The following is a 14718-nucleotide window of genomic DNA, read 5'->3' as shown; positions in this document are numbered from 1 at the left end:
TATTTATTTTTCAGAAGTTACGATTGGGGCTCGATGATTAGTTTTTTTAAATTGTTTTGCTTGTTTGGGGCCTCATCATTTAGGAATTATAGAGATTCTTCACACAACCAAATAAATCTCTTCTATGAATAGTGGGATACATTTTAAATAACATAAGATGAATCAAGAAATTGTGTCAACCTGTATGGCCTAGCTCATTAAAATTGTGCGAAGCTCTCCAATGACTTGAAAGCACTGGATGCTAGAATCCAGGGAGCAGTTCATTTCATCCAATTCAAGAGGCACACAGGCCACCTGGACGATTTCACAGGTGAAGGCAGATTAGCTCCTTAATGCAGCCAGGCACAGTGTGCGGAAAACGCTTTTTACCTAATAGTGCAGAATGTCAAGTTCCGTTGCGCATAAGTAAACTCTATTAAGAAAGTCACATCCCTTGATGTGCCTCAGTCTTCAATAGATTCTTCCAGTTCCATTAGTGTGCAGCATGTCGGAGTAATTACACCTTTTATTTGAATACAGCTCTGTTACAGCTCTTTCTTTGTACTTGCTAATTTCCCACCCCAACTCATTTAGCAGCAAAATCACTGAGGTTCAGGAAGGTTAGCTACCGATTAGTTTGCATGTGAATGTTCTTTTGTATTTTGTGCATTGATGCAGGGCAGAAAACACAACAAAAGAGTTCAATGAGCCATAAGTATTCCCAATGAAATATTTTAAAGTTCTCTCCGCTTTTTGAAAAATACTTTTCCAATATAAATTATATACTTTGCAGTAGTATGTATGTAGAAACCCCTGGCTTCTAATTTAATGAGATTCTCATTCTTATATTCCCTAAGCAGTACATGTATGAAGCTGAGAACAAATTAGACATTTTTAATTGAAAAAGATTACTCATGAGAACTTAATTGTTTTATTTCTTTTTTTATTAAGATACACCGCGGTAACAGGCCCTTCCGGCCCTCAAGCCCATACTACCCAAATACACCAAATAACCTACAATTCCCACACATTTTTTGTTAGCGGGCAGAAGAAACCAGACAGAGCACCGCGCAGACATTGGGAGAATGTACAAACCCCTTACAAACTGTGCCGGATTTGCTGGCACTTAAATATCGTTGCACCAACTGCCACACTAATCATTCCACTGTCTGGTTTTTCATTTTGGTGCAATGATGGCAATGTCCTGAGAGAGCAGCAGCTTAATGTTGGAAATATAAGTGCTTTTATGCCTCTTTGCTCCTATTGACTGCCTTTACTGTGGTATTTTAAAGGATCAACGATTTGATGATGTCACTGTACCACCTGCTAGTAAAACATTAACTTACTTGAAATTTCCTGAACAAACTAACTTGCCCAGTAAGAACATTGGAAGAAAGATATGTTCATATTGCAATACAAATGCAATCATTGTTTTACTATTCCAAATGACACGGCACAGTAGAGGAAATACAAGTGCTGCACTGGAACCCATTTGTAGGATTTTAATTGGTGGAATCGCAGCTCAGTGTCCAGTTCCGACTGAATCCTGATCTTGAGCGCTCTCCAAGCAAGATTTCATTTTACTTCCTAAAATTCTTTACTTGACATACTGTATGATCAACCAGTACCAGATATGATCTATTTCCTGTACATTCTTTGGCCTTGTGATGGTGTCGGTGCTGTCAGCCTAAGGAGGTGTAAGGCGCTGCTTCTGTCCGATAGCCTGCAGGTCACCCTTGGGCAAGATATAGACCTGCTGAGCCTCCTAATCAGTGTCATGTGAAGCCATGGATTGCAAACGGTGGATGCTTTTACAAGATTCTACAAATTGAAATTTATGGATGTGAAACTCAAATCACTGGGCAGATTAATCTGCTGATCGGTGGCCAGGGTTACCCGTCCACTGCAACTGAAGAAGGTGACAGGAAACCTCTTCAGCATTTTTCCCTTGTATAATCATGAACTCAACATCGATTACGGTCTCGGCTCAAGGATGGAACCTTCACTGAAGGAGAACTGGGAAGGCAACAACTACATTTCAGAGGGGGGGAGACTGTGATGGATGGAGAGACATGATCGCCCTCGCTGAATGGCAAGGAACTTGAGTTATGATGATCATTAATGGTACAATAAGTTCTGAAAGAATTTCTCAACTGAGTATTTAGAATCTCAAAACTTTAACTATCTTTGCTAGCCTCAAGTCACAATGCTACATTGCTGTGTCATGTGTGGCCTACTCTAATTTGACACCAATAGTGTAAGATCTAATGTGTTAAGCACAAACTTTGTTGAGTCAAAGTTGATATTAATTTTTAGTAATGGTTTTCATTTCAAATCAAATTATATTTGTAATTTCCAAGTCCATTGGAGGATTTGTCACAATTTCATGGGATCATTTTGAATCCTAATTCATGCACAGAACATGGACTTGGCTGGGCAAATCCGGTAAGTATTCACTGCCCTTGAGAAGGTGTCAGTGAACTGGTTTGTGTGCTGCTGCAGTCATTGTAAAGAAGAAGCTGTTATCGTTCAGTTGATTGGGGCATCCCTTTGCTCATATTTAGTAAATATGAAATAATGGAGAATATTTCCAAGTCAGGAGTGTTTGTTTGCTGGGAAATTCACAGTGATATTTACTTCCTGTCTTTTCTAAATGGTGATGCAGATTCATAATAAGCTTTAATGAGCTGCTAAAATGCCTCTTGCAAATGTTCCAGCCTACAGCCAAATGACTCGGCCCTATCTCCTGGGATCCAGGTGTGATTACTGGTTCTTGGGTGCAGGATGCACCCTTGCATTTGAAGGCGAGCTAGCTGCTAAATTGCCAACCCGGCGATTTAAGGGGGATCCCGCCCCCACGATGATGCGGTGAATGTCGTATCATGCACTCACTCTCACAAACTCCCTTTTCAGCCTCTGATTAAAAAGTATTGTCTTAAACGTTGTGGTTTTTGCAATGTGCTGCCGCCCGGCATAGCCCCGTAAATTACACACACGTTGCATTAATGCATTTGAAGTCTGTACCTGCCATTCTGTTCCCGGCTGGAAAGTGCAGGGGGTGGCCTGCAGGGCAGTCAGTGGGTAACTAGGGCATGCTGCCAGCTGGGAACTTGGGGCAAATGAAGTGGGCTGCTGGTGGGACAGTCAGCGGGCGACCGGGGTGGCTGTCAGCGGGACTCATAGGGGGTGACCTGAGCGGACTGTCAGCAGGGCAGTCAGCAGGTGACCAGGGCGGGTTGCCAGTGGGGCACTCAGTGGGCGATTGACAAGCTGTCAGCAGGTGACTGCGGCAGACTGTCAGCAGGACTCATGCGGGGTGACCAGAGCGGGCTGTCGGCAGGGCACTCAGGGGGCTGAGGATGTCTTTGCTTTTGTTTCTGCGCTCACCGGAGGTTCATGACGTTCAGATGCTGGTGACGTCTGCAGTACTGACATCATCAGAGAAAGTGGGTCAGCCATTTTCGTTTTCAAATTGCCATGAAGGAGACCTGAGTAAGTTTAACTGGGTTCCCTGAACACCTCTGAGGTAGGTCGTGGACCCAGTTGGGTTCTGACCAGATTGGCCTGGTTGGGACGCTATCCATGCAAATTGCCCGGTTCATCCCATTTTAAACAGCAATTTGAAAGGGCCTAGTGAAAGAAACCGAATGTTTAAGCTAGTTCATTGGCTATTAATTAAGCAAGTTACTTTATCCTGGCTGCACATATCTGTGAGGAAGCAACAATTCTGGCCTTCGGTGACACCTGTGGAATTCACACCTCCTTCCTGTGACTGCATGGTGCTTGGGGTTTCCTCCAAACATGTATGGTTTGGTGCATGCTTGATGGGCTGAATGTTTTTATGACTGGAAACGTGGGGCATATGTGCCATTATGCCTTGACGATGGTGGGCCACTCTCCAGAAAATATGGCTTCTGATCCACTTTTTGGGCATCGTGTTTTTTTTGCAATTGGCCCATTTGAGATTCTAATCATTATTCACCTTCTGAATGTTGATGGTGGGGGAGTTTAAGAATGAATCTGAAGGCCACGTGTTTAGATTTTCTCCTTTTGCCTGGAATTTTAGATGGGATTGTTACTTGCCTCTCACCACTGGCCTTAATATTGTCAAAATCCTGTTGTATAATGGCAGTGGACAGCTTTACTATCCAATGGATTAAAAAAGGAAAGGAACATTTTTGAGTGAGACGTCATCAATTGTGGGCAGAAAGATGGTTGAGCCAAGAACACTGCCCAAGGAGTTACATTCCAACCTGAACTGACTGGTTTTTAACATCCAGAGCTGTCCTTCATTGTGAAAATTGTGATTCCAGCTGGTGGAAAGATTTTCTCTTGACTTTTATGGGCTTTTATTTTTCTAGGATTCCTTGAGGTACACTTGGTGAAATCTTGCCTTGATGTCAAGGCTATAATTCTTGCTTCCCCACTGGAATTTATTTTTTTTCTCCATATTTAGACCAAGGCTGTGATGAGCTCAGGAGTCAAGTGGTCATAATGGAACCCAAGCTGTGCACCGATGAATTGGTGAGTAAATGACACTTGATGTTATTGCCGTTGTCACCTTCAATCATTTCTCTAATGGCTGAGAATAGATTGTTGGGCTTGCCATTGGTCAGATTGGAATTTTACTGCTTTTTCCGGACAAGATATACTCTGGCAATTCCCACTTGGATGCCAATGTTTTCGCTGACCTGGAACAGCATGCGGTGAGATGGGGCTCATTTTCAAGCACAAATTCTCAGCTATTGGACTAGTTCCTGCTGGCATGAGGAATGACTTTGATCATGGTAGAAGCCTCAGGAGGAAGGAGTTGGCAGTTCTGGATGAAGCTGGTTACAAATGTTTCTGCCTTGCTTTGTTTGTACTCCCTTGCAGATCTCTGCTACCATTGTGGATGGGGTTGCACACAAATTGGTCAATTACCCACCACTATTTACCATTGGATGTGGCAGGACCACTGGACCTTGTTTGAGAAATTTATGAGTTCTGTACGATGCCTGCTGCTTCATTCTTTTGGCTCCTCTCTTTTCAAGGTTCATCATTCATTTTTTTGTCACATAATAATACATAAAAATGTAATATACATGATATACATGTTTTTCTGCCAAACAAAGAGCCACGATGAGCATTACTCGGTGCCCTTAACAATAGGAGGAAGAGAAACAAAAGAGTGTCCCCTTCAGAGACACTGAGTGTCCATGGATTCGCCTCGGGTGCTCCCTCTGCCTCGGCAGTTGCACAGACTCGGCAACCCGAGGTCCAGATTCATCCTCTGATATGATCAGGAAGCCTTCAACGCCTGAGGCCCTTTGGGAACCTCTCTGGCCCTCCGCACCTTCTGGAATGTATGTGCTGCTTTCTGCCTTGGTGCTTCACACTTCTCATTGAAAGGCTGCCTTGCAGTGATAATGGGATGAGGACTATCTCAGACCCTGAAATTACAGTTCTATTGATGGCTCGACCTGTTTTATGAATGCTTACATACATTTAGTATTGACCTCATGTTCTCTAACTGGTTGTGCTTAAGAACAAATTGGAGGTGAAACTTTGTTCCTACAGCCTTTTTATGGTTCTCTCTCCTACAAATGTTATCCTTGATGCACTTACAACAAGTAAAATTATGAATGAAAGATCAAGTAGTTTTCTTTTGAATTGGTTATTTTATCTCGTCCTCCAAGCTTGCTTTGGCAGCAGTGTCTTCCAGGACATGATCAGCCCAGGCACCAATGATGTCAGTCATGAGCCAGTCTTGCTGAAGGAGTTTAAGGTTGCCCATCTGTAGCCTTGACTCCTTGGTGCTTCTCACAATAATTCTCCAGCAGAGGGTAGGCATGTGGTGATAATCAGTGGAGATTCTCCATACTCTTGTTTAAAGTGTTATGAGACTTCTTCAAGGTCTAAAATTGATGATGACATCTGAGGGGTCAATTGCCCAAGTCTGCATCCCACAGGGTCATTGGATCTGGTGGGTTTGTTTTGACAGAAAGATAGGGTAAACCTCGAAATGATGAATGACATTGGCTGAAACACAAAACTCAGTGAGCTCAAGTATACCTTACTGCTCTTTGAAAAACCTGTAGTCGAGTCCACTGTTCAATCTGAGCCTGACGGGATCGCGCTCTATGTGCATGTGGAGGATCAGGTTTGTTTTCAAATCAAAGTGCAAGATCTTGGGCTTGATCAGATAGGGCTAAAAGCTAATAATAATTCTGTAACGGGACTGGTGTGGTCACAGAGAGTATTATTGTTTTGAAGGAAAGTAGGTTAAATGAAGTGCATTCATTTATACACACTTTATACTGTAATAAGAGATTTGGTGCTGAGCATACAGACATCATGCAGGTGCAGTAGAGCTACCTTTTGGGTCAATGTGTCATTGGGCCTTGGAATGGATCATTGGGACAAATTGGAGTGGGAGATTCAACTCAGACTCAAAAGGTCGTGGGGATGGAGAGCCAATGAAGACAGGACAGATAATAAATAAATGTAGACATGATTTGCTCGAGCTGTTGGGGAGGGCCTAAACTCATTTGGCGGGGAGGTGGGTATCAGAATGTGAGTGCACAGATTAGGGTAGAAGGAAACAAGAAAGAGGAAATTAGAAAAAAGTCAAAAATAATGTGCAACAAAGAAGATAAAAAGGTCAGGCAGGTGAAAAGACGGGATAATTTGCTGTACAATAGAAATACAGCAAAATCACTAGCAGATTCTGGTCTACGGGCTCTGTACTAAGAAACACGGCGCGTTAGGAATAAAGATGACCTTGTTGCACAGCTACAGATTGAAGGATATGACATTGTGGTGTGGTCATCACTGAGACATGGATGTGATTGGGACCTAAATGTCCAAGGGTGCCCAGTGTATAGGAAAGATAGGCAGGTGGGTAAGGGGGTGGTGTGGCCGTGATGCTCAGCACTGATATTAAATCTCTAGAAAGAAGGGGCATAGGATCAGAAGTGGTAGAATCCTTATGGGTTGTTATTATTTGCAGTAATATACAAGCCCCCAAACAGCAGCTGGGAAGTTGACTATGAGCTACAGCTGGAAGTAGAAAAAGTGTGTTAGAAGGAAAATGTCAAAATAATTATGGAGGATTTTAACATGGAAAGGGGATTGGGAAAGTCAGGAAGGTATGGAACTCAGGAGAGAGTCTATTGGGTGGCTTTTTGGAGCATCTCGTCGATAAAGCCCACCAGGGAATCGGCAGTTTTGGATTGGGTGATGTGTAATGATCCTGAGGCGATTAGGTAACTAAATGTAATGGAACCCTAAGTAAGTAGAGATCATGACATGTTCAGCTTCAAATTTGAAAAGGAAAAGCTGATATCAGGTTCGTCAATATTTCAGTGGAACAAAGGGACTTACAGTGGTACGAGAGAGGAACTGGCCCAGGTTGACTGGAAAATTAAGCAGAGCAGAATTGGATGATATTTCTACAAGAAATAAAAAATTGTAGGAAAAATATATTCCAAGAAAAAAGGAATGGAAAAAAATGGCACATATGTGGCGAACTAAAAGATTAAGGGTAAAATTAAAGCAAAAGGAAGGGAAACAAGGAAGCAAAAATTAGCAGAAAAACAGAACTGGTAAACTTTTAAAAATATATATAGAAAGACAAAGAAAGTCATTAGGAAGAAAAGGTTAATTATGAAAGGAAGTTGGCAAATAACTTACAAAAGGATGCTTTTTTTAAAATCTATAAATAATAAAAGAGAGATATAGGTAGATATACGACTGATTGAAAATAATTTTGGAAAAATTATAATGGGTGACAAAGAGAAGGCAGTCTTCACTGAGGAAGGCAATAGCAATATACCTGATAGTCAGAGGTCTCAGGGAATTAAATTAAGTACAGTCAGGATTACTAGAGAGATAGTGCTTAGTAAGATGAATGGACTAAAGGTAGATAAGTCTCCCGGCAGATGAGTTGCATCCATGGGTTCTGAAGGAGGTGGCTTTGAAGATTGTGGAGACATTGGAAATGATTTTCCAGAAAAGAATGGACTCTGGAGGATGGGAAACTCACAAATGTAGTTCCACTGTTTAAGAAAGGAGAGAGGCAGATAAAGGAAATTATAGGCCTATTAGTCTGATGTCAGTAGTTGGAAAGTTATTGGAGTTGATCCTCAAGGACAAGGTTATGAAATACCTTGAAGTGCATGGCATGATAGGTCCAAGCCAGCATGGTTTCATGAAGGGAAAATCCTGTCTGACCAACCTTTTGGTATTTTTTGAGGTAATCCCAAGTAGGATGGACAAGGGAGAGGCTATGGATGTTGTGTATTTGGCTTTTGATAAGGTGCTACATAAGAATTTGCTGTTTTAAAAATGTTATTTATAAATTTAAAACCACAATAATTCACATGTTTTACAATAGTGCAAATCCTTTTCAAATACACATGGTATATATAAGAAAAAAGAAAGCAGGAATAGAAAGAAAGCCCCCCCCCCCACCATGAACTCCCCACCCTTTCCCCTCTCACCCCCTACGAAGCAAAAAGTATAGGACAAGAGATCTTCAACAGGAGCACTCCTTACTGTAAGGCTTCTTCTACTATACAGAGACCCTTAGGAGAAGGGGAATGTCTGAGTTTCATTTAAATATTCATGCCCAGACTTTGTAAATATGGACATCATATTTTCCAAAATATATGATATTTATCTCTTAAATTATAAGTAATTTTCTCAAGTGATAGGAACTCTACACTTCCACGTGCCATCTCTCCATTCCCAAATCTGTTTCAGACTTCCAAGATCCATGTAGGCTTGGGTTGAAGCGGCAACCAACCAGAACTAGGCTATTCCATAAAACTGCTCATGAAGTTGATGGATAACCTAGTCAGTACAAGTACCTGCAGAGTCTAACCAATTCAATATAATTTTAAGACATTCAGGACAAAAGCCCAGTTATTGGGATTTTACGGCTGTTCATTTGATTCACAATCACGTTTACTGCTCTAAGAATTCCACCATTTCAGGTTTATTTGCTAATTTGTAGGAATTCAAAATATTTAGTTGTAAGGTACCTCTGGGTCCTTAATCCAGCCAAATAATGTTGATGCATTGATAGTTTTTTTTTAAGCATGCAAATTAAACGTCAGCATGTTGCACGATAGGTGATTGGTCCATATATTTTACTTTGCTATTATTTTCAAGGGCGCAAAAGATTGACCTGTTGATCCTGCTGATAAGAAGGTGCGGTGCTATAAATCTCGACGTTTTCTGAATCCACGGCTTTCTTTATCACCTTTTTTTGCTGCCACCCATTGAAGTTGAATGTTCAGGCACCCTCGGCATTTATATATTTACTTGTGCTCCTGCAGCCTCTCTTCACTTGCCTTTCTGTCGCAGAAGGATTCTCACTTCCCTTCTGAATTCTTTGATGATAAATCTGCATCCCTCGCATGCTTCATGGTTGTGTTTCGAAAAAAAAGATGTAAGAAACAAAGGCTTATTTCTGCTTTGAGAAGTAAACACTCCGGAAAATGAATGGTTTCAAAGGGACGGAGGAGCTGGAAATGCCTCACCTTCCCAGTACTGCTTCCTAGTTTGGCCGCCGTACCAGCTGGAGATAAATTTTCAACCAATGAAATGGGAGGACATTGCCTGCACACTGAAGTGCTTCAGACATTTCTTGGCAACTACAAACATCAAACTCTGCTTGATATATAATTTCCATGTAAAATCAGACAAGGTGCACCACAATGACAAAAGAAAAACCATTTATTATCCAGGTAGTAGGGTTGAAGCCTCACAGCAGTAGATCCACAGAGAGAGCACCCCACCTGGATTGGCAAGCGGGTTTGTGCATGCCTACTTTCAGAGCTTTATTTCACGCCAAGGTAGCTGTGATCACAAGGTCCTCATTATTTTACTGGAAATTACCCATAACTGGCAGGCACTTCAGGGGATTGAGATGAGTATGGTATGGAGTTGTTTGTGACACATGCCATTTGCATAGCCCATTATTGATTTCAGTTCTGGCGGGGACTTTGCCCAATGTCACCCATCATTGCTCTGGACAAAGCACAGCAGGAGTAGAAATAAGGATGTGAAATCATGCTCCCACAAGTGGTGGTCTCTGCTCTGAGGATTGCAAAGCTCATTCTGAAGCAGGAGTTGCCAGAGCTGTCGATCAAAGCTGTGAGAGACAGATGCTCTGAATAATGGCAACAGTAGTGCGGCTGACAATTGTCTCCACTGCAAATGTTGCACGTGTCTCCAATGTGGCATCCTGTTGACAGTGGAAATGGGAGAGCTGGTACAATCACAAAATAACTCATTAACTGTTTTGAAGACGCTTATGAAATTCATGTCAGTTCTGGGAACAGACCCGAGCAAATCGAAAGGCGATGACGACACAAGGTATTCATTTTTACTTCAACGCCAGGCTGCTATAAAGTAAAACTCTATCACATGTACTGCAAGTGTGTTCACCTCTTGCTTGCCTATTGCCTTTCAGTACTTCTTTTCTTAATCTCTCTTGGTGTCTGTAAAATCATTAATATATTATGTGACATTTATCTATGCAAATCCACTTTTTTTTTCAGCCTTTTTTAAAAATCAATTCATTGGTCAGGGTGAAGGCTGGGCTCTAAATGGTGAAATATTGACAGATTAAGTAAAACAGTAAAACCTGTACTTGTTTCTCCACTCAAGGAAGCAGATGTAGATGAGAAATTTTGTTTTGATAGATTTGGGAGTTCATATTTGTGGTGGCCTCTTTTATAATGTACTTACAGAGCAGCTCTGATTATCCAAAATCAGATTCTCCAAAATCTTCATTTATCTGAATTTTATTTAAAAATTTAGATAAATGGGGATATCCAAAACAAATCAGAAATCCTTATTTATCCAATGACAGGTTGAAAAATATTTACTCGACATGACGATTTTTCTCGTTTTGGGTAACTTTTCTCTTCAACTCTCCCTTTCAAACTGCGCATCACTGTCTCCCAGCCACAAGTGGTTGGAAGAATCCCTCGTCCCAGCATCATCAAGGAGAGCGGCCTCCCGGACAGGAGTGGGACCTCGGGCACAATAGCGTTCCCTCCCCTCCCCTTTCCTCCTGTCCCCATCACGCCCTCCCTCCTCCCTTGTTCCCTCCCAACACCAACTCTGATCCCTCCCCTCGGCCTACTACCGCACACGCACACCGGACTCCCTAGTGTGCGGTAGGCCTAGGGGAGGATTTGGAGTCGGAACTAGGGCATCTGGAGCTCCGGTGATCAGGGAGCCAGGAGCCTGCCAACTCGCCAATGAGTGTTCTGCTGACCAGGGAAACCTCCCCGGGGATCAGCGGCAGCAGTGGGGAACATGTCAGGGATCGGCCGCGGTTGGGTGGACTTGGTGATTGGCGGCGGAGTTGCAGCCAACATTTTTTCGTGAGAATTAAACATTATTTTAATGCTTAAAATGCCTTCCCTTTGTTTGTTGTTGTTTAAACATTGATACTACTGATTTGCTTTTGCTATTGTGCTCTCCAAAAAATGACCATTTATCCGACATAGGCTCAGTCCTGACCATTATGGATAATCAAAGTTGCACTGTAATTAATATAATACTATAATATATAATATAACTGGGTGCAAACTGGGAAATTGCTTCGCTGAGCACCTTCACTCTATCTGCACCAGTGACAGAGAACTCCCAGTAGCCAACCATTTCAGTTCGTTGTCACACTCCTGAAGTGCCAGTTGATGAAGGAGACAAAGACGATGTGGTCAAACAATAATCATGGCTTTTATTAGCAGAAACTCATGGTACAATAATGAAAGACGATAGATGCATACACAGTTATACCCAAGGGGAGTGTCCTTAACAGTAGAGATAATGCACAGCCAATGTTAGTACAGCGAGGCTCGCCAGAGGGGAGACAGGCAGCTTGGCATTCTCCACAACTCCCATACTCACTTGTCTGTCCATGGCCTTATGTACCGTCGCACCAAGATCATCCACAAATTGGAGGAACAACACATGATTTTCCGTCTGGGCCCTCTCTAGCCAGATTGCATTTAACGTCGGCTTTTCCGGTTTCTGCTAACCCGCTCTTCTCTCTCCCTTCCCTTCCCCTTCCTGTTCTCCTCCCTCCCTTCACCTAGCCAACTCTCCTCCCCTTGCTTGCTGCTGTACCTTCCCTCCCTCCTCCTCCACCTATCACCTCTTGCCTTTGCGACCAGCCCTCCACCCTACTCTTTTGTTTGGATGCCTGCCGACATTTTTCCATACCTCAATGAAGGGCTGAAACCCGAAACATTGGTTCTGTCATCTTACCTTTGCTATATAAAGGACTCTTTTTGACCTGCTGAATTTCTCCAAATTTGTGTTTTTACTCTACTATATGTTCTATTTAAGATAACTAACGAACAATGTATGAGAATGGTAATTATCAATCATCAAATCCATTTACTTAAATGTTTTGTGAAACTAGCCATACATTTAATTATCTTGGTTCCTGCGGCAGCCACAAGATTTGCTTTTAATTAACTATTATAATTACTGCGGAAACAACAGAGAGGCACAACTTGTGCCATTGTGTTATAAATAGGTGGAAACCAGCCATGGATGAACAAAATTCCTTCTGTGAGTGACTTCAATATTCTTCATTAGAGATATTTAAATTAAATGATATTGGAAGGTTGGTTTCTGTGAGGTCAATTACTCTTTCATTATACAGAGGGAACATTTGCAAGAGGCAGGAAATTAGTACATGACTGGCAAAACTTTTTTATTTGTTTTCTTTTCATATTCCCTTGTATGAAGGGAATCAAGGAGTATAGAGATGGTACCAGAAAATGGCACTGTGATCAATGACTAGCCGTGTCCTTGATGACAGGGTACTATGACTTGTGCCCACTCCTTTTTCATACTTTCTATGAGTTTGTGCCACTGATTTAGCATGTGGCTCTTTTCCTGAACCACTGCTTTGATTTAATAAATTGCTGTTTTCCACATCTCTGAATTGTATTCTTCAAGGTGCAAGGTCAGTCACCATGGTCTCTTGTAAAGAATGGTGTTTGCATGAAGGTGTAGCACTTTAGATTGTGGTCACTTATTAATGTTTTCTGCTCAGAAATGTGCAATGGGAAGCAAACAATGTGCTAGCATTTCCACAGACAATGCTATAGTCTTGTCACTTCATTTCATACTGAACGATGCCTCATATGCCAGGCTGCTGTTCATTGTCCAGCTCGGCATTTAATACGATCGTCGCCCAGAAGCAGGTGGAGAATCTGTTCTTGCTGGGACTCCACACCCTTCTCTGTAACTGAATGCTGGACTTCCTAACAGAAAGACCACTGTCTGTCTGGATCAGTAGTGGAACTTCAAGCACCGACACATTGATGACTGGCGAACCTCAGGGCTGTATGCTGAGCCCGCTCCTTTTCATGCTACTGACCCTGACCCATGGCTGCATGGCCAGATCCAGTCCATCAGTGTCGTCAAGTTTGCAGATGACATATCAGTAGTTGGCCTCATCAGCAACGATGAGTTGCACATCAGAGAAGAGGTGGAAAATTTTGTGATGGGGTGAGAGTAGCAACCCAAGTCTAAACATTGGCATATGAGAGAGATGATCTTGGTCTTCAGGAGGACCAGGAATCACCACCCTCCACTACACATCAACAACTCTGTAGTGGAGAGAACCAAGTTCTTTGGAGATAACTATCATGGACACACAACATCTATTCAGTTTTCACAAAGGTGTAACAGTGACTGCATTTCCTGAGAAGACTGCCGGCCACCAATTATGTCAATGCTCTATAGGACCTCTGTGGAGAGTATCTTGGCTGGCTGCTTAACGGTGTGGTAAGGTTGTTGTAAATGGATCGAAGGACAATCTATCGGACCATAAGAGTGGCAGAGAGGATCACTGAAGCCTCCTCCCCCCCCCTCCCGCCATCAACGTGATCTATGGGATTGTTGTCTGAATAGGGTGCGCAAAATCATTGAGGACCCCTTCCACTCTGCACACAGCATCTTTCAGCTGCTCCAGCTGGGAAACAGCTACAAGAGTATCGGAGCCAGCATCCCCCAGGCTGAGGAAGAGCTTCTTCCCACGGGCAGTGAGAATACTGAACGACCAAAGGAACTTTTCACACAAGCCATCCAAGACTTTGTATTCATGAAACAATATTTATTTGAATATGTGAATACTTGTCCTGTGTTTATTTTGTTCGTCTGTCTGTATGTGTTTTATATCTGGTTGTGTGTCTGCTTCTTTTGCACTGAGGATTGGAGAATGCTGTTTCATTGGGTTGATCAGATGACAATAAACTTGACTGCTAAAAGCAGTTGGTCACAGTTGTAAATTCTGTATAGGTATAAGATTGTAAATGGGCCCACTGCCACTTTTGCAGTTTCCAAATACCCAGCAGATACTTACAAATGAAGACAATAGGATTCAATACAGTAATACAGTAAAAACCCCGTTATCCAGAATTCAAACAACCGGCGGCCTCAAGCACCCAGCAAAAAAAATTCATGGTAAATAAAAAGGTAAAAAATATGAATACTTAAAATTGGCACACCCTAGCATTTAATTCACTGATCACGCAAGGCACAATCTCAAGCATCTGGAAAATTCACTTATCCGGCATCTACCAATCCCCATAAGTGCCAGTTACCTGAGCTTTTACTGTATAATGCTTTCCAACAATAAAGACAAATAGCCTCTGTGAATTTCTGCTCCAAGGAACGCATAAATGTCCTACACCAGTTCCCACATTGAGTTAATAG

At 42.3% G+C, this 14718-nt stretch overlaps 1 protein-coding gene across 2 annotated transcripts in view; it reads left to right on the top strand.

Annotated features, from left to right (window-relative positions):
- Positions 1-14718, top strand: part of tafa5a (TAFA chemokine like family member 5a) — a 433494-nt gene that overhangs the window by 347460 nt on the left and 71316 nt on the right. The window contains exon 4 of one of the 2 annotated variants that reach the window (XM_069909856.1): positions 4436-4503. The exons of the other annotated variant lie outside the window; for it this stretch is intronic. Coding sequence (XP_069765957.1) covers positions 4436-4474 — 39 coding nt within the window. The 3' untranslated portion in view covers positions 4475-4503. The remainder of the gene's footprint in view (positions 1-4435; positions 4504-14718) is intronic. 2 annotated transcript variants of the gene reach the window in all.

This window comes from Narcine bancroftii, chromosome 13 (assembly GCF_036971445.1).
Source record: "Narcine bancroftii isolate sNarBan1 chromosome 13, sNarBan1.hap1, whole genome shotgun sequence".
Lineage (NCBI taxonomy): Eukaryota > Metazoa > Chordata > Chondrichthyes > Torpediniformes > Narcinidae > Narcine > Narcine bancroftii.
This window is presented reverse-complemented; position numbering and strand designations above follow the sequence as displayed.